Below are 25,052 nucleotides of genomic sequence, written 5' to 3'. Positions count from 1 at the left end.
AAAAAAAAACAAAAGGGGGAGGGGGTGGTGGGGGTGGTTGGGGTTGTGGTTGTAGTAGACAATAATCAGCTCGAAGGTCTGATAGCCCAAGTGCAACCGTCAGGCATCTATTCCGTGAACATATGCAAAAGCCAGGTTGGCAGGCGGACATCCCAACACAGAATTAACAGAAAAAAATGCCAATGGTCCATATTAAATGTACACATGTGGCCCACCTGGTGAGTGAAAGTTCCAGTGTAAAGAAGCCCATGGGGCTAGCTAGCCTCATAAGCCAAGCTGGATGAATTGGGCCATGTTAGATCCCAATGTTAGGCTGTGAGACAACATTGCCAAAGCCACAACCAATAAATAGCCTTTTTGGGTTTTCTGAAAATGGGCGACCTACTTATGATGATGACGCACACATTTATAAGAATCCATTCCACCCACACATGTAAATGAGAGTAGTGAAGGGTCTAGCATACATAAAAAGCAATAGTTCTGAGGTTGATTCAATTCCTAACCTACCAATTCATATAACTTCCATGAGACAAGGAGATCACAGATTGCTGAACGTTTGATCCAGCAGCCATGAGGCTGATGGCCTTGTAAATACTGATTAGAGATGAAATGAGCACCCAGCAATCACCCATCAACAGCAATCATGACGTTATTTCCGTACAAAGGCGAAATATCTCAGTTCAAACAGACTTATTGGGGGGAAGCATTCAAAGAATGGCAGATTCAGTGATGTAGCATGCCAATTGAAGTCCTCCATGAGATGGCCACTTCACTCCCATTGCTTGTGCTGTTGGAGGAGAAATCTTCTCTGAATGTGGCCCGCCACCATCTTATTTTTCAAGAGCATAAACAACAAAAAGGAATTAGAAGGCTGAATGGATCTCCCTGGATCTCAGAGAGAAAATGGGGTCTGATGGTCGGACCCTTTGAATAGAGGACTTAAATGAAACCTATCAATAATAATGACTTCGGTGCTAAATGTATATATTTAAGGCTGTGTGGATGCACAAGTGAATTGAATTGCAATACATTGTAATGTGTCCTAGTATTCATAATCAGGAAGTAGCCCTTAGAATTTTAGGTTATTTTCAAGTTGGTTTTGAATGTTAAAATATTGCAACATGGAGCCTCCCCACTCAATATGAAACTAATAACAGTTGGGTCATTTCTTCTTTATTAAATCGTAATTACAGTTCAATTCAAGTCTATGATCATTGCCATCGTGATTGAAATTCAATTCATTGAGCATTCAAATGCAGCATTGAACTGTAATTTGTAAATGTGAACTGAATACTTCTCTAGTTTATAGGAACATTACTATCATCTCCATGTTTTCCATCAATGTTATGGGATCATATGAGATTAAAACAGGTTTTATATATATATATATATATATATATATATATATATATATATATATATATAGCCACCTATTGTAGGACTTTGATTATTATGAATGCATGAGTAGAGAAGAATAGCCCAAACCAATTGGCCCACATTGAATGTGAAAGGAATCCACCAAAATGGTAGCTAATCATCCAACCATTGCAACTCTCAATGCTCATCCATAGAAAGGCCCAATAGATGAATGTTCCTGATCTCATACAAGTGTGCCAAAAGTACCAAGATTAGAGTGCTTGATAATTAGGGCTAGTTTGGAGTGTCTATGAAAATGCAATTGTGGGAAGCGCTAAACTCTCCCATCCCACAATCCATCCAAAATGATAATATGATGATAATTGATTGGACCTATTATCTTTTCATTCTTGGTCCGTGCAGTGGAAATAGAGAAATAAGTGAAAGAAGCCCAGGGTGAGGGCTTCCCTCCTGGCCGAGGTGTGGGCTCTTCCTCTGCTTCTTTCCCTTTTCTTTTCCTCCCCAGCCTGGTGTATGGTGCTTCTTTTCCTTTCTTTTTCTTTTTCTTTCTTAGGGTCTCACCCCTTCTATTTTGTTTGTATTTCTTTTTGGCTTTACCTTGGGTTAGTAATAAGAGTCTTTTCATACTTGCTTTCCCCTTTTAAAAAAAGTGAAGTAAACTTTTGTGCGTGTGTGTATATAGTTCATTAGTATGGTGCAGCACCCTACATACCAACAAGCTGGCCATGATGCCGCATTGTCAAATAAAATCTACCAATATTCTGAGATAGGCAAGAATTCCCCAAGGATGGCTGAACCCGTTTGGGTCTCCACATCGAAGGCCACAGTACAGGAAAAAACAACATACCTCCGAATGACAAAAACAAGTACAATTAGCACAAAAAGATGAAATTGTTATAGCTGCTTTACAGATCATACAAAAGATTTGAGAGGCCAAGATGGATGCTACACAGATTACCATTCCTAACAAATGCAAATTGATTGCAAGATAAGTATCAGGAAATAGAAATGTGACTCACCAGGCAACAGAGTCCCAATGAAGGAAACCACCATGGCCTCTAGCATTTGTGAAGTTGTAAACAGCTCCAGAAACTAGCCGAAAAACAAATGTTCCAGCTATCATTGTCATCAAGAAAGATAGTGTTTGCTAAAGAAAAGCTACAGATCAAAAAGGAGTTATACGATATGCAGCCAGAGCCTTTGCAAACTACATGCAGGTTTTCAGTTCTCTCTAGTGGGCCCATGCTTTGGTAATCTAGACCACTGGTCTGTTATGCCCAACCGTGGGTGGACCACGCAATCCACGCCTCCAAAAGCATCTTCAATAGGATAATTATAACATTTCTTATTGCCTAAAAAAGTCCCAAGATTGGTGGCTAAGATCTTCGAACTTGGAATTTTTGGGGCATGGTCTATCCAAGGTGGGACCGAACAGAAAATGGTCATGATTACCAACCCATGTGTACCGTTGAAAAATGTAGGTCATGTAACATATGATTCCCCACAGATCGAATGCCAACTTTTAGTAAGCCAACATAAAAATAGATACCAGTAATCTCCAATATCCAAGATTTAAAGGAGCATACCTTCGTAACCTCCAACTACTGGATCTTCTGCAAGAAGAAGAGGTGTATCTAGATCAATAAATCTGCATCAAATTCAAATTCACCACCAAAGTTAATCTAAAATTGTAACAAAGACAGACCATGAAAAATGGAACTACATTACTAGGTTTTTTTACAGTTTCTTGAATGGTGGTGACACATCAACCATACACATGGCATATATTAATGTCAATCCAAACAATCCAAATAGTTGGCCCCACTGTGGATGGGGGCATGGAGCATAGCCCCTAAAAATTACACCGACGGGATGAACCTTACCAACTGTTATCAGTTGTTGAAAATGGACCTTGACTATTTTCTTTTTAGTAGTACTTTTGAAGGTCACCAATTAGATGGTTAGGATCATTGCATTAGCATGATTTTCAGGAGGATAAGGATTGCCTGCAACAGGGAGCTGCAGGGAATTCCTGCAGCCCTTGATGTGGCCCAACAAAAAAGCTTCAGTCTGCTAGTTAGATGTGGTGCCCGCCGTGAAAAGGGCAAAAGCATCACACACTTTCACCGAAGCCCCACATCTGACAGGCGCATGCAACACTTTTTCATTCGACCATGTCAGGTAATCCGCATCCTTCCCTGGATATGATGCATCCACATTGGGGTCCACAGACGACAAGTACATGCATGCCACATGTTGAGTAGCCATAGATTCACTCTCTGCAAGAAGAACCAAAATTAAAAGAGACTGGAAGACTCCGGTCAGCTTTACTTGAAACACCCAAGACCAGCAGCCAGATGACCAGCAAAGCCCATGGCAAGTCTCGTCTCGACCATGCCACCAATCATCAGTGTCATGCCTGCATGCCTTGCTACCTCGATCATCTCAAGAGCACCAATAACCCCAACTTTGGCAAGCTTAATGTTGATGACATCCGCAAGATTTTCCCGTATGATTTTCTGAACGTCAACCAAACTCCTGCAACTTTCATCTGCAGCAACAGATATTCCGTACTTGTCTTTCGCGACATGACTAACGTGGCGAAGACCTTCCCAATCATCTCTATGAACTGGTTGTTCAAAGAGAACAGGTGTCACCCCCATTTCTGAAAGGAAATAACCAACATACAAAAAATTCTTCGTGAAAGGAATAGAAGCTCAAGATACTGAAATAAAATAAAGAAACACAAGTTATAAAAACCAAATGAGCTAGACTTCGTATCATAGTTTAAAAACTCGAAAACTCGAATCGACTCTGTGTTCATCGGGGTGGTTTGACTCGAAGACTCAACCCAACTTGACTTGATAGTTAATAATTATAACTAAAAAAATATTAGGAACTGGAAAGAAATTTAAAGTAGGTAGTAGAAAATAAGATAATAAGCAGCTTCAGTAACAAGATGGTCGAGAACCTCACGTCATTTCATGGTGGTCGTAAGTTCAATCACCTCTCCTTTTCCTTCCACAAAAAGGTCCTGTGGCAATGCAAGTGACTCAGCCCAAGTCACCTAAGTCATGTTGAGTTGACCAAGTTATTAGAAAATAAGATAACAAGCAGCTTCAGTAACAAGATGGTAGAGAACCTCATGTCATTTCATGGTGGTCGTAAGTTCAATTACCTCTCCTTTTCCTTCCACAAAAAGGTCCTGTGACAATGCAAGTGACTCAGCCCGAGTCACCGTGAGTCATGTTGAGTCAACCAAGTTAGTGAGTCCACTCGACGAGCCTTTGCGAGTCAAGGTCAAGTCAATCTCAGTTCCAAGTATCCTAGTGACTCGGTTCAAAATCTTAACGAGTCGAGTTGACTCGCCCGAGTTTCGAATTGAGTCCACGAGTTTTAGAACTATGCTTCTTAGACACCAATCCAGATTATCGAAATATTGGGCCACATTAGGGATGGAGCATAACTGAAAACAATACTTAGGGAATCTCCTAGCCATCAATTTCATGGCCACCAAATGGGCAGTCATAAAGAAAATGGTCACTGGTCTTTGTCAGCTGATATCAGATGGTTAAATCATCCAAACAATGCGAACTGTATATGCTCTATGCACTATGGACCCATGATTTGAACAGACTAGCTTGACTTGTGTATGTGCCACATGTACAGCAGATGAGTCATCACCATTTAAGAAAGTGTGGAAATCTAGCCCAAACCGAGATTGTTTCCAATCAAACATCAATGCAGAAATCATCTTCTACATTTATTTTGGTTAAATGGTAAAAGCAGGCCCAAAACATCACATATCATGTCTTTTAAAGGATCGGAAAAAACAAAACATACATGCACAGAGACATGCTGATGCTCAGACATTGATGGAGCCATGCACAAAAACACACTACATCATGCGAGTGTGCATTTATACCACATGACAAATATTTTAGCCAACAATTCTTACCATGTAACTTGTCAAGAACTTCAATGGCTTCCTCAGCACTGTATCCTTCATTTGCGTCCAAGATAAAAGAGCAGTCGGGGTGAGCCGCCCTTATGGCTCTAAGAACTGCGATGTCTGCTTTCAAATTCTTTCCCACCTTAAGCTTCAAGGTTTTAAACCCTTGTTTGGCATACTTCTCAGCCAATTCAGCTGCTTCAGTTGGGGAAACGATTGGAATCTGCACACAGAGACATTGGTCAGGCATGTAAGAAAAATTCAATCCTATAAACAGCAAAGAGTTAAGTTACTTAAAGAAGAGATTTCATGGAGTGGGTAAGAAAGGGACTGAACCGTTATATCAGTAGTTATGGAATTTGTTGCACCGCCAAGGAGTCTCCAGAGAGGAATCCGGATGCTATTAGCAACTGCATCTATCAATGCCATCTCAACTCCGGCTCTAACCTTCAAACACAGACATGAATCAATAAGAACAAAAATAAAAAATAAAAAATCATTTTAATGCTGTTGGAGAAGGCTAAAAATGAGTACTTGAAATGAGAAATCCTTGGAAATCACAGCAAGTTGCAAGGAGAAACATAGCAAACAGCATAATGTCAATACTCAAATCTATCCCTAGGTACCAACCTAAGAGGTCAATATAAGAAGCCGGTTGCCAAGTTTGGGAGTCTGATCTCAAACAAATCAGCGTAAATGGTTCTTGGAATTTCCAAACCAAATGACTTGGCTGAGTCAAAAGAAGTTTTCAAGAAACCAAAGAAAGAACCAAGGGTAGATGCACAATTCTTATATTTGTAAGGATAGTTCCACGTTCATTGGATTCTTTTATGATTGGTATTCTTGTACTTGTACAGTGTATTTTGTAACTCCACCTTGTAGCAATGTGTCAGTGATCCCAAGCAAAAGCAGAGGGTTGATGTCATGTAGGCATGGTATTAAGAAAAAGGTCCTATTATGGCTGACATTCACCCCCTATGTGATACAGAGGTGAATGAGTCCATTTTATGAAAAAAGTGGGCCATATTGGACCGTATCAACACCTTTACAGGGCTGATACAGCATTACAAGCCTATACAACCATGAAAGGCCCATTTTGAAAATTTTATTTTCAAATTTTCTCTGATATTTCCACTTCTTTATTCATTTCAACCATGAAGGAAGCTTAGAAAGTAAGTTTAATTATATGTAAGCTATTTTGAGGATTAAAACACAAAATTGGAGTGGGATTTGATGAACAGAAGCAGAGTGAACCATTTTGGGAAATAGTGGAAGGGGTACTATCACTTTTTTTTCATTTGTCCATCTTTTTTTGTAGGTATATATAACGGGCCCTAACCCACCAAATCATGCTTGATTTGTGTTCAATTAGGGCCTATTTCGTTGACCTTCAACATGTCAAGTTGACACCACTTGACGGACAATATTCTTACTAAAAAATGGCCCATTACACCATTAAATACATGTCCAAAAGAATACATATTTAGAATCCTCACATTTTTTAGAATTTTACCAATATATTTTTATATTTTTCCCAAAGAAAAAAGTTTTGGCCGTTATAGGGTCGTATCGGCTGATATGGTCCACAACATATTGGCCAACTAGCCGTTACGCTGGCCATTACCATTACGTACTAATACCTTGCAGATCGGTAGTACCGTAGTTGGTCATTGAACTGTTGCCAAGCTATCTTGAGAATTTTGTAACATTGAACTCAAATAGCTGAGAGACGAGGTTAGCATGAAGATTTTTTATTTTTTTTTTGAAAGATGACGATGATGATGATGCATATTGTGCACTTGTTATTCCTATGTAACTGAAAGTGAGTCAATAAGTCACTTGTGTAACTTGGACAACAACATCAATGGACATGGATAGAACATGTGGGACATGGATAGAACATGTGGGACACGGTAGCTTCTAAAGGTCAGATTTTCCAATATGCATGTTCAAATATAATGACATTATATTTTAACAACATATTATGGGTTTCGTTTGGTTGGACCATATTCCATGAAATTTTGTGCACCCAAACACACCTGTAATTATTTATAAGGTTTTTTTTAAAAAAAAAATAAATACAATAAACAAACGGGACTGTTACATATCAGATCTAGAACCTTGGATCTTTGTCAAGTACAATCATGCAGGAAGGTGTTATGAAATAAGGGACTGCTGGATGTTTCCAAGCAGCCTACTAGATCCTGGAATGGGCCCGATCTTTCACCAGCAGCTTGTTTGGACTGGATGCGTCCTCCGATTACTCATGCATGTTCCTGGATGCATCATTAACATTCTCAATTTTTACAATTCCCACCTGAGTAAACATAGCATTTGCAATTCAACTCATATGTGCATCCAAACACAGTGTGATTGAGGCCAAACGCAATCATAAATGGAAGAGTGATGGTTGGGGTGGGGGAGAAAATGTTGGAAGCAGATGTATCTTACTGCCATTAGATCAAGATCAAGCTGGTGATGATAAGTGGGTGCAAGTTCTATTTGACTTTTTAAGCGGTGGGATCATCTGGGATCCCCTCACCATAGAAAATTTTCACTTTTGTGAATTGACCTTATCGTTTCCCACAAAACTGCAGCTAATATCAACCATCTAGCCAAACATGACTCTCTGGGTGTTTCAAGCTTTGATCTTCTGATTTCCACTACAAGAAATGCAATCAATACCATACTGGACGAAGACAAACCCAAGATCATCGAACATGTCAGTCGCTGAAACAGATCAATGGAATTTACACCATCAGATCAATATCAGACAGTAACATGAAGTGGGCCCCACTTCGACATTTTGCAAGCACCAAACTTTCTCTATGTGTTTTTCAACTTTCAACCTTCTGATTTCCACTTCAAGAAATGCAATCAATACCAAACAAGATGATGATCAACCCACGATCATCAAAACCCATCAGTCGATGAAACAGTTAAATCGAAAATTTCCATTACAATCAACAACAACACAACCAAAACACACTCATAACTCCATACAAGAATGCAATCAAATGCAACCAGTTAGAGTTCGAATCCAACCTGCCATCCATTCGATTCTCAACACAAGGACAACAATTCGGAAAAACAAAAACAACCTAATACAGATAAATACTCACAGAAGGAAATGCATACCCAATTCATATAAATAATCACAGAAGCTAATTCATACCCAAGTCGAAAAAATAAAAACAACCCAATTCAGATAAATACTCACAGAAGCAAATTCATGCCCTGGGAGCAGCTCCCCGACCGCCCCAAGCGCCGAATTCAAACTCCCTGACCTGGCCCGCCTCAGCAGACTACAGGCCTCCTCCGCCTTCCGCAGCGCAGTCACCTGATCCTCGGCCGTAACAGAAGGAAGGACAGGGGCCTCTCCCCACCCAACACTCCCATTGCTCAGCTCGATCCTGATTGCGACGTTCTCAACGGCATCCAGCCTCGACGAGGCGATCGTGAACGGCGCGATCAGTGGGACATTCAACGGCCGGCCTTCGGCACGGTGGACATCGACGGTGAAGGTGTCGACCAGGGAGCTGAAGCTGAGCGCCATCGTGGATGGTGGGGCCCTCAAATGGACATTGCAATGGAGGGTGGGATTTGAATGTTGGGAACATGGGATTCTAGAGGAGTATTTTGGGCAGAGAGAAAAAGGGGGGGAGGAGAAAGTGACGGAGGAAAGAGACATTCGGGCTGTTGAGAGGGAGATGTGATTGAAGAGAAGGAGAAGATGATTCGAGTTGCATTTTGTAATTTTCTGGGATTTTGGAATAAAAAATTTGAAATCTCTGACGGGTGGCTGCTGTGGTCTTCCTCTTGTCTTCTCTCATGGCCTTTCGGTGTTTCGCATGTGAGGTGTCTGTGTAAGTGTTTGATACTCTGGTGATGGTTGATACGCAGGCACTCGTTGTACATATAATATATCAATTGAAGAACTGTTAAAATTGAGGGACTCATTGTAAGTAGATTACATTTTCAAAATAATTTTCATTCGATTTTTTGACGCTGTGATTAATGGAATTTATTTTGATGCATTTGGACCGGTAACTAATTATGTATTTACTGTTAGTTAAATGATTAAGAATCATCCATTTGAAAGATTATATCAGTGTAAATTTTGGTTTTTTAATCTATTTGAATAGTTATAAAAGTTCCGGACGGTATATTTTGAGTTATATTTTTCAAAGTGTAGAAATTCATAGTGCATGTGCATCAATCTCGAAATCTTGCGGAGCATCAAAGATCTTCTCTTCCATGCCCTGTTTGCACACTAGTATTAAGTTGTATTAAGTGGAATTGCATTACTACTGACATGTTTGGAAGGAGCGTAAGATGGGATTAAAATTAACTTTGTAGGCTTTAGAAAATGAGCCTCGTGTTAGAAAGTGTGAGATGGGATTGCTTTTCTTATGGATAAAGGATTTTTGCTTCATACAGGCTCAATCCAAATGCAATTTGAAAGCAAATCCTAGGATTTACTTCTTAACATATATATTCAATGATGGAGATTTTCTCCTTATCGCTTGACCAGTCGAGTGCCCTGCTCGATTGGTCGAGGGTGGTGCTCGACGAAAAGTCCAGTGACCAATTAGATTAATTCTTCCGTGCTGCTCGACCGGTCGAGGACTCTACTCGATCAGTCGAGGTTACGTATATTCATGTTCAGATTTTGTGCGGACTGTATAAATTTGAGGCGGTTTTCAAAGAAGTGCGAAAGGGAGTTGCTTAAACTATAAATAGGAGTTCCTAAGGCTTTTCTAGGTAATGCAAGAAAGTCTCCTAAAGCTTTACAAGGGTTTGCTAAAGGGTTTAGAGCTATCAAAGGTGAGAGAGAGAGAGAGAGAAAAGAGAGAGAGAGGGAGGAAGCTTGTTGAAGGGAGGTTAGATATGATCGATTGTGCACTCAACATCTCAGCGCTTATACGTCCTCGTAATCGGTGAGATCTCTCCGTTTTTCTTTATTCTCTTATTGTTTATCCACTCTTGTATGAGTGAAGAATGTTTGATCCAAGCGGTGTGTGTTTGTGATCGGTTGTAATGTTCTACTTCATAGTGGATTGTTGATCTGGACAAGGACCTGTGGTTTTTACCTCTTTTAGTGTTTTCCACGTAAAATCTCGTGTCGTGTAGTTTATGCTTCGATTTATTTCATTGCTTTATTATCTCATAATTATAGTGTTTTGGGAGGTTAGATCTTAAGGTTTTGTGCAAAGGCCCCCAACAAAGTGGTATCAGAGCATTCAGGTTGGATGAAAGGGGTGGGATTGGTTCTGAGTTATGGAAGGTGGCTCATCAAGGATGACCAGTCTCAATGATTCTAACTGAATCATATGGAAGGTTAAGATGGATGACTTGCTTTATTGCAAGGACTTGTATTCTCCAATTCAAGGCATATCAGCAAAGTTAAAGGATATGACAGATGATGATTGAAAGAAATTGGACCGAAAGGCGGTGGGATTTATTAAACAATGACTGGATGATTCCGTATTCCACCATGTGTCTATGGAGACCTTAGCTGCTAGCCTATGGCTGAAACTGCAAGGACTGCATGAGAGGAAGACAACCAGCAATAAGATTTTCTTAATACGACGACTTGTGAATCTCAAGTTCAAAGATGGTGGTTCTATGGCTGAGCACATGAATGAGGTCAACAATATATTGAACCAGCTCTCTGTTATGAAGATGGTCTTGAACAATGAATTACAGGCTCTGCTATTGCTTAGCTCATTGCCTGATAGTTGAGAGACATTAGTGGTGTCTCTAAGTAACTCCACGCCAGACGGAAAGGTATCCATATAACAGGTAGCTAGCTGTCTCTTCAGTAAGGAGACAAGGAGGAAGTCTCAGGGGTCTACTCAACAAGAGGCCCTTGTGGCACAAGAATTGGGGAGAGGAAAGAACAAAAAGGGCGGGAAGGCCTAAGATAAATCAAGAGGCAAGTCGAGCACCAGGAATGATGTTAAATGCTGGAATTGTGGCAAGAATGACCAGTATAAGCTAAATGTCATAAGAATAAGATCAATAAGAAATGAAAAAAAAAAAAGAGAAGGAAGATGAATTAGATTTCACTGCAGTCGCTTTAGATGGCGATGTTGTAGTTATTTTTTCAGCAAATCACGATGTTTGTCTCACGGCAACAAGTCAGGACACCGACTGGGTGATAGACTCAGGAGCCTCGTTTCATGCGACTCCACGTAAGGATTTCTTCACAAGCTACAAGTTAGGTTACTATGGGACCGTGAAGATGGAAAATTCTGGCGTATCGAAGATCGTAGGGGTCAGTGATATTTGTGTGAAAACCGATATGGGTTGCACATTGGTTCTCAGGGATGTGAAGCATATCCCAGACTTTCGCCTCAACTTGATGTCGACGGGAAGGTTGGATGATGATGGCTATGAAAGCCAATTTGTTGGTGGGCGCTGGAAGCTCATTAAAGGTTCATTGATCATGGTCAGAGGAAAGAAGTGTTACACCCTTTACAAGGCCAGTATCAGTATGTCCAAGGGTGGGTTGAACGTAGTGGAAGATTCAGCTATTGACATGTAGCACAGACGTCTAAGCCACAGAGTGAAAAAGGGCTTCAGGTACTAGCAAAGAAGCAACTCCTTCTAGACGTGACAGGTATACCTCTCAAAACCTGTATTAATTGTTTATCAGGGAAACAGCATAAAATTTCATTTGTTAAATCTGCTTCTCATGTTAATAAAGTGCATGCATTAGATTTGGTTTATTCTGGTGTTTGTGGTCCTATGAGGACAAAAACCTTAGGTGGGGCATTGTATTTTGTCACTTTTATAGATGATGCATCTAGGGGGGTTTGGGTTTATGCTTTGAAATCCAAGGACGAGGCCTTTGGTGTGTTTAAATTGTTTCATGTTATGGTCGAGAGAGAGAGAGATCATTGAAGTGCATCCGCACTGAGAATGGTGGTAAATACATTGGTGACTTCCATGAGTATTGTAAATCCCTCGGTATACAACATAAACAGTCGGTTCCCAAGACCCCCTAGCATAATGGTGTGGCTGAGCGAATGAATCGCACCATTATAGAGAGAATCATATGCATGTTATCCCATGCGAAGTTGTTCAAGATGTTCTGGGGAGAAGTAATGCATACGGCAGTGTATTTGATAAACATGTATCCATCAACCCTGTTGAATGGAGAAGTACCTAAGAAGGTGTGGACTGGACAGGATCCATCATACAATCAACTCAGGGTATTTGGATGCAAGGCATCCATTCACGTACCAAAGACGAGAGGTCCAAGCTTAATATGAAGATCAGACAATGTGTGTTCTTAGGATATGGTGATGAAAAGTTCGGTTACAGATTGTGGGATCCGACCGAAAAGAAGCTCGTCAGGAGTAGAGATGTGGTTTTCTTTGAAGATCAGTATATAAAAGACATTGATAAGTCAGAGAAGAACCAATCTAGTTCAGGTGAGTTAGAGGACATGGATCTGGTTATTCCTCCCGTTGTGCTTGATAATGGGGGAGTACAACAAGGTGTAGAGGATGAGAGAGTTCCTACAGAAGATGGACTAGGGGAACAGCCTCCACTTGATCCACCTGTTGAGCCACAGGTGAGGAGGTCATCTAGGGATAGACAGTTGTCCAAGAGGTACTCACCGCATGAGTACATTATGCTCACTGATGGGGGAGAGCCAAAAGATTATTTTGAGGCCTTAGCTGACGAGCATAAGAAGGAGTGATTGAAAGCTGTGCAAGAGGAGATAGAATCCTTATATAAGAACCACATCTATGATATGGTGAAACTACCTAAGGGCAAGAAAGCTCTAAGCAATAAGTGGGTGTTCAGAAAGAAGATTGAGTAGAAGAATTCACAAACGAGGTTCAAGGCCAGACTTGTGGTGAAAGGGTTTAGTCAGAGGAAAGGTATAGACTGCGAGGAGATATTCTCACCAGTGGTGAAGATGGCATCCATACAAGTGTTGCTTGGGTTAGCGGCTAGCATGGATATGGAGATAGAGCAGTTAAATGTTAAAACTGTCTTTCTCCATGGTAACCTGGAAGAAGAGATAAACATGCACCAATCAAAGGGATTCAAAGTCAAGGGCAAATAGCATATGGTGTGTAGGCTGAGGAAGAGCTTATATGAGTTAAAACAAGCTCCAAGGCAATGGTATAAGAAGTTTGACTCGTTCATGTTAAAGTATGGATATAACAGAACGGAATCGGACCAATCTGTGTTCATGCGCAAGTTCTCAGATGGTGATTTCTTAGTTCTGCTATTATACGTTGATGACAACTCATCATGAAAAAAATATCAAGAAGATTGACAGGATGAAACAGGAGTTGGGCAAGTCGTTCGCGATGAAAGACTTGGGCCCAGCTAAGCAGATCCTAGGAATGGAGATAACCCGTGACAAAAGCAGCAGGAAGCTTTGATTGTCACAAGAGCGGTATATTGAGAAAGTCTCAGAGCGGTTCAATGTGAATGTAGCGAAGCCGGTCAGTACTCCACTGGATGGTCACTTCAGATTGAGCGATAGGTAATGTCTCAAGATAAAGGCAGGGGTGAATAAGATGCAGAAGATACCCTATGCATCAGCAGTAGGAAGTTTGATGTATACTATGGTGTGTACATGCCAGACATATCATATGCGGTTAGTGCTGTCAGCCAGTATATTGTCAATCCTAGCAAAGAGCATTGGGTAGCGGTGAAGTGGATACTGCAGTATCTATGAGACTCATCCAGGTTGAGCCTATGCTATGATAATAAAAAGCATGTGTTAGAGGGCTACACAGATGCAGTTATGGCAAGTGACATAGACTCCACGAAGTCTACATCGGGGTTCATGTTCACATTTTTAGGGGGAGTGGTCTCTTGGCAGAGCAAGCTACAGAAGGTCGTAGCATTGTCGACGACAGAGGCCGAGTAGAGACATATAAAGAGATGCTTTGGATGAAGAAGTTCCTACAGAAAATTAGCCTGAAGCAGGAACAACACGTGGTCTATTACGATAGTTAAAGTGTTATACACTTGAGCAAAAATTCAAGTCAGCACTCTAAGTCGTAGCACATATAGATTCAGTATCACTGGATCAGGGATACTTTAGAACAGAAGGTATTACAGCTTAAGAAGGTCCACACAAACGATAATGGGTCAGACATGATGACCAAGGCTTTAATCAAGGGTAAGTTTGAGGTTTGTAGAAATTGGGCTAGCTTAAAGAAGGTGAATTCCTCCCAAGTCAAAAAGAGAGAGTTTGATGGAGATTTTCTCCTCATCACTCGACTGGTCGAGTGCCCTACTCGACCGGTCAAGGGTGGTGCTCGACTCAAAGTCCAACGACCAATTAGATTAATTTTTCTGTGCTGCTCGACCAGTCGAGGAGTTTGCTCGACCGGTCGAGGACTCTGCTCGACCAGTCGAGGTTATGCAGATTCATGTTCAGATTTTGTGCAGACTGTGTACATTTGAGGCAATTTTCAAAGATGTGCGAAAGGGAGTTGCCTAAACTATAAACAGGGGTTCCTAAAGCTTTTCTAGATAATGCAAGAGAGTTTCGTAAATCTTTACAAGGGTTTACTAAAGGGTTTAGGGCTATCAAAGGTGTGAGAGAGAGAGAGAAAGAGAGAGAGAGAAAGCTTGTGGAAGGGAGGTTCTGCTCGTAAATGTGATCTATTATGCACTCGACATTTCAGCGCTTCTGCGTCCTCGTAATCGGTGAGATCTATTCATTTTTCTTTATTCTTTTATTATTTATCCACTCCTGTGTAAATGAAAAAAGTTTGATTCAATTGGTGTGTGCTTGTAATCGGTTGTAACATTCTACTTCATAGTAAATTGTTGATATAGACGAGGTCTCATAGTTTTTACCTCTTAAGGGCTTTCCACGTAAAATCTCTTGTGTCGTGTGGTCTATGCTTTGATTTATTTCATTACTTTATTATCCCATAATTCTGGTGTTTTGGGAGGCTAGATCCTAAGGTTTTGTGTAAAGGCCCCCAACATTCTAATTATAGTATTAGAAAACATGGAATACACCCAATCCAGGGACAATATCTTACACATACATTTATTGAAACTTTTACAATTTCATCCACCTTAATCCCACCTAATGCAGCTGGCCAAACAGCTCGGATCTTGGTTCAAATAGTCAAGTAGTATGACGTGGTCATGGTGTTAGTTCCTTCGGACTAAATTTAAAGTTTTTTTTTTTTTTTTGCCTTCGAAGTACTTTTACATTTATTTGAGGACAAAAATGACATTTGTCAAAATTACCCATTGGCTTTTGTATCAAAAGGAGAAATGTTTTTTTGAAAAAAGGACGTGGGCTCCATCCGAAAAAAGATTTGGTCCATCCTTTGGACAATCTGATCCGTTCATTTTAATCGGACAAACATGAACCCATAGAAGAATTTTTTCAAATTTATGTTTAAACATATTTGTGGTTCAAAACTACACTAACGCCGTGCATTAATTACAAATTGTTTCTTCCGATATGATCCATCTTTGATGAGTTTTTCTTTAAATTTGGGTCGATGACATAAAATTAAAACTCCGTACATGTGGACAGATTGGACTTGCTTTCTAGTGAACTTACCTAAGATGGGGCCATTACCGTATGAGGGCCATTTGGCAATTTCCTTCTTCCTTTCTTGGTCTTTTTCACAGGATGGGAGGAGAGTGTGAAAGGGAGGATGATGTTTTTTCATTTACTTCCTCCTTCATTCTTCCTTCTTCCTTCATAGATTCCCTTTATAGTTATTTTTTATGAATTGTAGAAGTTTATGAAAGAAATGATGCACTGCCTCGAATTTCAAGAGTCGAGTACACGCTCAATCCCAACATTTCAGGTGTCACTTTTTTTTTTATTGTGAAAGCAGAGTTTCATATTAAAATCAAAATGGCATCAAATCAGTCATAAGGAGTGAAACAAAACAATATATTAAATATGAAACTAAAATGGTACTATAACAACCACACAAATATTCATATAGCCATCCAAACCAACAATAGAGTCCCCTCAGCTGGGGACTTGATCTGCATGTCCAATATATACTAAAAGTCTAATAACCCTATATAAAGGAAACGACTAAATGACCCTTTCGCACTCTCCTCCCATCTCTATAAAAAAGCTAAGGAAGAAGAAAACAACTAAATGATACTAGTGTGTCAAGGACCCCACGTTTTGAACTAATCTACATCTTAGGTGGGGCATACTAGGATATCGTGAAGCAAATCCAACCCGTCAACATATAACGGGTTTTAATTTCATATCATCTACATAAGTTTGAGTGCAAAACTCATAATAAACAAATCACATTTGAGGAAACAGTTCAGAATTAACACACAACATTAGTATAGTTATGGACTACAAACATCTTTAAATACAAAACTGAAAAAATCCTTTATTTGAATTCATGTCTCTTCGATTAAAATAAACGGATCTGATCAACAAGGGGTGGGCCGAATTCTTTCTTCTTTTTTTTATTATTATTATTGAGAGCCATATCCATTTTTTTAAATCATTCTCATTTTGAACACAAGAGTTGCCATACAAGGTGCAACTTTGCCAAATGAGCATTTTTATCCTTAGAGAATGAAAAGGTGCCTCAAACGACTAAAGTAACTAAAGTTTGGTTTGGAAGGACTCACGCCGTGACCAAGTCATATTATAGGGCTATTTGGACCAATATCCCTTGCCTCGTAGGATATGTTTGCTTTGTGGGAAATGACACGGTATATCCGGCTTTATATTCCTGATATGATAGGAACCCCTCTCATGTTTCTAAAAGATATATGGAAATTCTATCTATTAATTTCCCTACATTTCATAATGATGAATTTTAGTCGTTGAAATTTGTTTGTTATCATGCATTTGAAGGCCACCATTTAGATGTGAACTCATGATTATGAGCTATCCATGTTAAAATCCACTATATGAACGGTTCAGATTCACATTATCTGCTGCCAAGCCTACGTTAGAGGGTCCATATCATATCTTGATCGATACGGTCTATCATGTAATTTCCCAGAGTTATTTATGATACTCAGGCTGCATATGCCGCTTGATGTGCACCCATTCAGTACACGTGGCATATACTAACTCAAATAAAACCGAGTGGATTGTGCATCGACTGTCAATAAGTCACAATTATAAAATCAGAAAATATCCTATCATCTGGTCCGTAGGCATTTGTTTAGGGAAGAAAGACCGTTGCATATTTTCATTTCTAACCGTCCAATAAATGTCCCCCAATCGGATACTCAGATAATTATCTAAGCTTAGTTTTTGTTACATGATACATCTATGCTAGCTAACACAATTTGGACGGTTGAATAATTTTTATACCGTAAGTGCAATTTTTAACTGATATATAAGTTTCTATATATTACCCATTGCTATCTCCTAGTCATCAAACATCATTCATATTATTGTTTTTTCTTGTCTTCCCACGTGCTGTGCGTCGTTGCCGTAGAAAGACGGCTCCTCGTACTAGAGGAGGGAAGGGAAGCGGATTGCATGATACACTGCCGGTTGCAGGAAGCGGATTGCGTACCTGTGGGGCCCCAGTGGATGAATCTGTCATCTCCACAACTTCCATCCGTCTTTTCCCAGGACATGATCTCAAAATTGAAGCATATCCAAAGATAAGTGGATCACACCACACAAAAACTAGTGAGGATGATGACTTTCACCATTGAAAGCTTCTTACGGTTACAAAAATATGATTGGGGGGAAAACATATACCGGCTTCATCCAAAACTTCCATGGATTGTAAGAAGTTTTTAACATAACATCCAATACACGATATTTCATGTGGTGTAGTCTACTTGTGTTTTAGATATACTTGAAATTTAAGCTCATGCTTTAAAATGATTTGAAAAATAAGTTAATGGCATGGATAAAACATAAACATAATGGTTAAAGGTGTACACGAGTTGAACTGAGTCAAGCTTGGCACAACTCGACTTGGCTCGGCCACTAGCCGACCCTAGCTCCAACTCAGCTCAGTTCGGTTAACAGCTCGGTCCAGTTCAAGCTGAGTTCGAGCCAAGATCAAGCCTCCGTAGCATTTTCTCAAACACACGGAGTGCACTTTCAATTTCTCATAGAATGTAAAATAATAGTATCGGTCTACAAGTATTTAATCAAATACTTAGTAAGCAATAAAAATCAAGATGTAAGGGTATTTGTTTCATATTCGTACCTTCTTCACCACCGGATGACACTTCATTGAGTCATTTCATCAAACACTTGCTGAGCAACATCAATATAAAAATAATCAAGTCACTGAACTGGCTCAATCCAAGTTCGATTTGAGTTGGGGTTTAATCTGAGTCGAGTCGAGCTCAAGCAGGCGCAAACTCAGCTTGAAAATTTTCCAGCTATAAAAATAACTCAACTCAACTCAACTCAAACTAAGTTTCAAACTGAGTCAAATCAAGCTTTATCAAGTCTAATCGATTGAGCTAACCGAGCTAACTTGCTTCATGTACAACTCTAATCATGAGGAGCCCCGTAGAGCTTACTCTTCCCCAACTGTACTGTCCCTACTCGACGGTGCTCTTTGAGCTATACTAAGATGTATGCATTTTATTGGTCCATCCATTTTGGATAATCATTTTAGAGTATGAATCTAAAAAAATAAAGCAAATCAAAATCTAATGTGGACCACATTAGAGGAAAACAATGGTGATTGAATGGTCGTCATTGGAAACTTCTTATATATTGATTAGGTCACATAGATATGAATGAAGGGAAAACACGTATATTAACTTCATAGTTTTGTATCCCTGGAAGGTTTTAACGCGGTGGTCCTTCTGTCACCACCGTTTCCTGTGGAGTAGTCCACTTGAGATTTGGATCTGCATAAATTTTGAGCCTGCTGGAAAAATGGATGCACGGGGTTGATGAGATACACACATCATGGTGGGCCCACAGAGGGCGTACAGTAATGACTCGCGGCTACTGGCAGTGTCAGCATGCAATCCGCCTCCCGCAGGACAAGCTGCAATTTAAAATGAGCAATCAGCAGTACGGTGGCGCACGTGGAAACCGGGAAGACATGTGTAAGATCGGAACCACTCATCAGGCAATCTCGACGGGTTAGATGCAACATATGGAATGACACGATGATCATATGGGCCCTACATGCACGAGAAAAGAAAGTGACCGGGGGTAGAATCTATGCGCAGGTTGTGGCCCGCGGATAATCAAATAGCCTGGTTTTACGAGACGGCTTCTATCGGATTCTACAAGAGCTGCGCTAGTGTACATAGCCTATGTGCCTCGCGCATCGAGAGCCATCTGGTGGAAATTTCATTAGATCTACCCCGTTCATCAGACAAGCTGCCTCATTTTCACTTGGGAACATAAAAAATTAAGACCATCACAAAACTAGAGTAGGCCACGCCACTAGTAAAAAATTTGAGATTGAACACCCACCCTTAGTTTTATGTAGAGACCATGATGGTGTTTATGTGCCATCCAAATCCATTCAAAATCAGAGAATCCTAAAATCAGGTGGGCCATACCTCCCGAAATTTGAGGTTTTTAGGTCTAACATCAAATGGTCGCACACCTGAGTGTTAAACCAGCTTCATTTTGGAATTAAGATTCATCAGGGGGTAATTCAGCTGATGTACGGAGTGGATTTCATGCAAGTTCAATAGTTTCCACGCGTTAGAGAAAGTGACCCTTGATAGGCACGCGCGCGCCAGCTTTTTACATTCCTGCGAGCGGGATTCTCGAAGCCAGTGGGCTGTCGGTGGAGTTCCCGAGTGTTAGGGAGACCGAGAGAATGAAGGCGCGGCTGAGGGTACTACTCCCGTCGGGGCATTGCTATGGACGGACGGTCCTGTCACGGCTACGTGACCTTCACTGTGATTTACATGTTTTATCCAAGCTGTCCATCTATCCTGAAAGATCGTTTTAGAGCATGAGCTCCAAAAAGAGATAGATTAAAGGCTAGAGTGGACCACACCAAACAAAGTGGTGGTAACAATGATTCTCACGGTTGAAACTTTCCCAGGGCAGGGCTCATGTAATGTGTCATGTAACCTGTTCAATTGGGCACCGAATTAAGTCAGACTAGGTTATGGTTGACTTAACTTGAGCCAATTTATACCTTACCTGAACTTGACCCAACTCGGTCTCGAGTCTAGCGTGCCTATATGTAGACACCTCATTCTAGCTAGCAACTTAATAAAGCATGAATGATCCTTAAGAACTAAACCTAAACCCCACACCTTATCTAAAACTGTGACCACTTCCTAAACCTGATCCAAATCCTTGCCGAACATGAGTCATTCCATTATCCTAAACTCTAACTTAACTCGAACCATCACCCAACCAAAGCATGCCCAAACCTTTATCGAAAATCAACCCATTTTTCGAGCTATTTCCGAGTCATATTCGAGTCAATTTCGAGCCAAATATCCAAAACGGGCTTTGAGCCGCTCTTAGGACCCGAAATAAGCCCACTGGCTAAACCTCGGAGGCAACCACGTGGAAGCAGTAATCGGATTACTACCAACGGTAATTCGATTAGCACTCCCTCTCGAAAAATGTGCACAGAGCCAGCTGGCTAAGTTTCGAACAAGAACAGTTAGAGGCGATAATCCGATTACCGCTCCACCTCAACAGATGTGCCTGCAGCTACAACTATTGCTCCCCTCAAAAGTCAACTATGTTAAGACCTACTTGACTTCATAATCCCTACCTATTTACCATATTACCAAGCCCTTTAGCTTATAAAGAAGTGTCATGTGGCATCTCTCTTCTCTCGACCAATCCAAACCTGTCACATCATCATTTACTATTCATAAACCCTCAAATTACACAAAAGTTATCCCAAGAGGCTATAAATACCCCCCCCCCCCCCCCCCTTCTCTTCATTTAAAGGAACAATTACCAACCAACAAAGAAAAGGAAAATGAGGGAGAGAGAGAGAGAAAGTAAGTGAGAGTGAGAGGGAGTGCTTGAGTTCTCAAGCTCCCATCTTTTTAGCCCCTCCCTTTAGCCTCCTCCACCCATCTCTTAGCCTTACAGTTGTACTTGGATCAATCCCAACCATGGTGCACCTAAACATCAAAACCATTTTAAGTGTAAGCCAAAGATCATACAATTATCACTAGCATTCATATTTTATCAATCGTATCATTACTTCCCCTCTCACCCTCCTGCCTTTTTAAGTTACCATTGAACGTATGCTCTATGACTTGCCGGAGTTCTAAATCTTGTTACATTAGAAACTCATGGTAGTCTAGTCCTCTTACATAACATTCTAACATCATCACATCTCCTCTTAACCTCATTTCTTCATCAAGCATTCTCTGTACGTATGTTCTGCGGCTTGCCGGGATTCCGGACCCTGCCACATCAGATATCCAAGCCTGCCTAGTCCCATTTTAATACTCAGCATCTTATCATCTTATCCCTTAAGACCATCTTACCACATGAAATAAAGACCGTACACCCGTACGGGCAGAGAGGTTACTTAACACCTTCCATCTTTGTAATCGAGGTATAACGTCCTGGATTTTCACTGTTTTGGATTTTCAAAAATCCTTGAAAATTTCTCTATTAATTAACTTATAATATCACTTAATGACCATTAACACTCAATGTTAGTTTATACAGGGGTGGTTCCAGTAAAAAACCGCACAAGTCCAATTAATCAACCGTAGGAAGCCCACGAATCCGCCCGATCACCTGAACACCAGGTGTAGCCCCATGATTTACTCACATAGGACCCAAATCTAACCGACCCATCGCTAACTAATCAAGACAATCATGACTAAATTAAAGATCTAACTGAAGCTGAGCCAGATAAAGCCCGGATCTTGACTAATAGACCAAATTGACACCGTTACTCTTTTAGCCTAAAATCGACAGTTTAAAGTAATTATGACCAAATCTCCTCTTTTTTTAGTTATAAATAAGCCACACTATGAACATAATTAATCCAAACCCTAATCATTGTCCACGAGAAATCTCAATACCTAATTCATTCCAAAAATGCCCCGATCTTCCGAACAAGCTCTTAACCGCTCGTTGGTGGGCCACTAGTTTCAAAACTATAGAATAATGTCTGTCTTACTGGGCTTAACGTCCATCGTGGGAGTCGAACTTGAGTAATGTCTAGAACCGCTAAACTTGAGCCGAGGGACGAGTACATGAGAAGTGCAAATACCCTAAAGGAAGAAGTTGAAACTTAAGTGAATTGGGTCGTCCACTCTTATGCAAAGTTGAGGATTTCGGACCGTCGGTTTACGACCAAACTTCACATATAGAATAAGGAAATTTCCTTACTCATATCCATATAGCCGCGGCCCCGATCAACCATCGATGACCGTTGAACAGACTTTTAATTATATCTGTCGATCGGTGTATCTAAATGGCGGGCCGATCATGTCCATACGTAGATCATCATTAAAGCTAACTATCCTACAGTGTATATCGACATGTACACCTCATAGTGGGCCTTAAAGATTAGAAAGACCCTCCCATAGGGCTAGTATAGTAAAAACCTAGTCATTGGGGCCATTTATACCAAATTTGGCACTACAAAAGGGTTTCATTTGGACACCCCCTCTCCTCATACGAATTTACCCTAGAGAAAAGAAAGAGAGAAAGAGGAGAAAGTAGGAGAAGGAGAGAAGGAAGAAGGGAAGAAAAGTAGGGCCCAAGGGAGGTGAGATCTAGAAACCCCTCTTCCCTTTCCTCAAGAAACTCCACATCCACAAATACAAGCGATTTCCATCCTATTGAGGAGATAAGCACCCATCCGTTTTGTAATCCTTTGTGTTGAGATAGGATTTGTATGAAATCCTAATATGCAAACACATTGACGCAGGATTCCGGCCAATCGACCATGAGTTCGACACTTTTAGGTCGTTTCTCCAAGTCTTCAACGATCCATAGGTGCGGACTATTGTTCTTAGGTGGCCTAGCACCATTTTTAATATGAATCTAATAATTTTGCTTGTTGGGTGATGTATTTGGAAAATCTAGAAAAACCTAGACAAGCCAATGCACTTTAGATCCTCCCCCAAATCAATATGGAATGACGATGAAATGTTTAATGTTTCTCAACATGATTGGGTATGAAATTGATGATTTCTTGTATAATCCTTGCTCAATTCTTGTATGATGGTTCCACATAACATGTTTGATATACTAACCCTTGTGTATATTTTTGGTGTTAGAAAATATATTAAATACTTGGTTTCCTCACTAACCCACACATCACATATGTACATTTAATTATTTCACAAAATGTTAGCATTTGCATCGTAGAAAAATCTGAATTTTATATTGGGAAATATGAATGCTTGATATTGCTTGTGTTAGTTGATAACCCTAATTGTTGAAGCGTTATGGATTACCATCAAAACCCTTGGGTTGGTCAAGAATCTGAGGAGAGAAACGGTGGTCCCGTTAGTAGGACTACCGTGAGGCTAAACCCGTGAATTTGAGCGGGTGCATATGGGAGACAGTAGTTAGACTATATGGGTCGCTTGTACCCGCTGTCATCTGTCACGTACTCGTCTGAACTCGTGCGGTTTAGTCTACTTACTGACCAACCAAGTAGTACTGTAACATAACCTTTTTTTCAATCTCCAACCTATATGCAAAATAGTACAAATAAAATCACTTCTTGACAACCATGTATATGAAAAATGATGAACATCCAACCAAACACATATTCCATGGATTCAAATAACCAAAAACAACCAAGATGGCAATTAAAGAGTATACATGAAATTTTTATTTAAAAAGAAAAATGAAACCTCTCCTATTGGGAAGAGAGGGTTTCACAAGTTTCCTACACTCCCAATCAATTCATATAGTTTCTTTTTATGTGATGGCAATCAATCAAATTAAGATATACACACAAGACAATAAATAAGCTTCTTTATGATTGGGATGATTCTGAAATTCACTCTTTTATGTCTTCAAAACTACTAAAATGCATCTCTGATCTATCGATTTTCCAACTGCAGTTTTCTATATGGCTCTTTAAATCATCAAACCAAGAATGTAAAGGTGATAAGTGTTAAGGGCCTTGCACAAAACCTTAGGATCTAGCCTCCCAAATCAAACCAGAATTATAAGATAATAAAGCAATGAAATAAATTAAAGCACAAACCAAACGACACGAGATTTTTACGTGAAAAACTCTCAAAGAGATAAAAACCACGGGACCTCGTCCAGATCAACAATCTACTATGAAGTAGAACGTTACAACCTTCTTCACTCACGCAAGAGTGGATAAACAATAAGAGAATAAAAGAAAAACAGAAAGATCTCACTGATCACGAGGACATAGAAGCGTTGAAATGTTGATTGCACAGTAGATCACCTATATGAGCATAACCTCCCTTCCACAAGCTTCCTCTCTCTCTTTCTCTCTCTCTCACACCTTTGATAGCCCTAAACCCTTTAGCAAACCCTTGCTAAGCTTTAGGAAACCCTCTTGCATTACCTAAAAAAGCCCTAGGCACCCCTATTTATAGTTTATGAAACTCCCTTTCGCACCCCTTGCAAAAAGGCCTCAGATTTTCGCAGTCCACGCAAGATTCAGACTCCAATCTGCGTAACCTCGACTGGTCGAGCCAAGTCCTCGACTGGTTGAGTGGCCTACTCAACCGGTCGAGCACCTCCCTCGATTGGTCGAGCACCCCAGAGAAAATTCATCAGATGGTCGCTGGACTTTGAGTCAAGCCCCACTCGACCGGTAGA

At 40.4% G+C, this 25,052-nt stretch overlaps 1 protein-coding gene across 2 annotated transcripts; it reads right to left on the bottom strand.

The window, feature by feature from the left end:
• Window positions 1-385: 385 nt before the first annotated feature.
• LOC131237591 (L-Ala-D/L-amino acid epimerase) lies at window positions 386-9,172 on the bottom strand. 2 transcript variants are annotated; one of them, XM_058235444.1, is made up of 7 exons: window positions 8,550-9,171; window positions 5,666-5,776; window positions 5,336-5,552; window positions 3,709-4,042; window positions 2,964-3,025; window positions 2,397-2,469; window positions 386-829 (listed from the first exon to the last, which is right to left on the bottom strand). In XM_058235444.1, coding segments are annotated over exons 1-7 (1,269 nt in total). In that variant the 5' UTR covers window positions 9,021-9,171; the 3' UTR covers window positions 386-828. The 2 variants fall into 2 exon arrangements, with proteins under 2 accessions (XP_058091427.1, XP_058091426.1); XM_058235443.1 differs by lacking the exon at window positions 386-829 and having other exon boundaries at window positions 2,393-2,469; window positions 8,550-9,172.
• Between the last annotated feature and the right edge of the window lie 15,880 nt (window positions 9,173-25,052).

The sequence above is a fragment of the Magnolia sinica genome, chromosome 2 (genome assembly GCF_029962835.1).
Source record: "Magnolia sinica isolate HGM2019 chromosome 2, MsV1, whole genome shotgun sequence".
Taxonomy (NCBI): domain Eukaryota; kingdom Viridiplantae; phylum Streptophyta; class Magnoliopsida; order Magnoliales; family Magnoliaceae; genus Magnolia; species Magnolia sinica.
This window is presented reverse-complemented; position numbering and strand designations above follow the sequence as displayed.

Excerpts from the sequence above, each read along its gene's own strand:
- LOC131237591 (XM_058235443.1), bottom strand. The coding sequence starts at position 9,020 with ATGTCTCTTTCCTCCGTCACTTTCTCCTCCCCCCCTTTTTCTCTCTGC. Across the intron at positions 5,777-8,549 it reads CAGGGCATGAATTTGCTTCT|GTTAGAGCCGGAGTTGAGAT; the intron begins GTGAGTATTTAT and ends CTGTGTTTGAAG. Across the intron at positions 3,026-3,708 it reads GCTGGTCTTGGGTGTTTCAA|ATTTATTGATCTAGATACAC; the intron begins GTAAAGCTGACC and ends AATTTGATGCAG.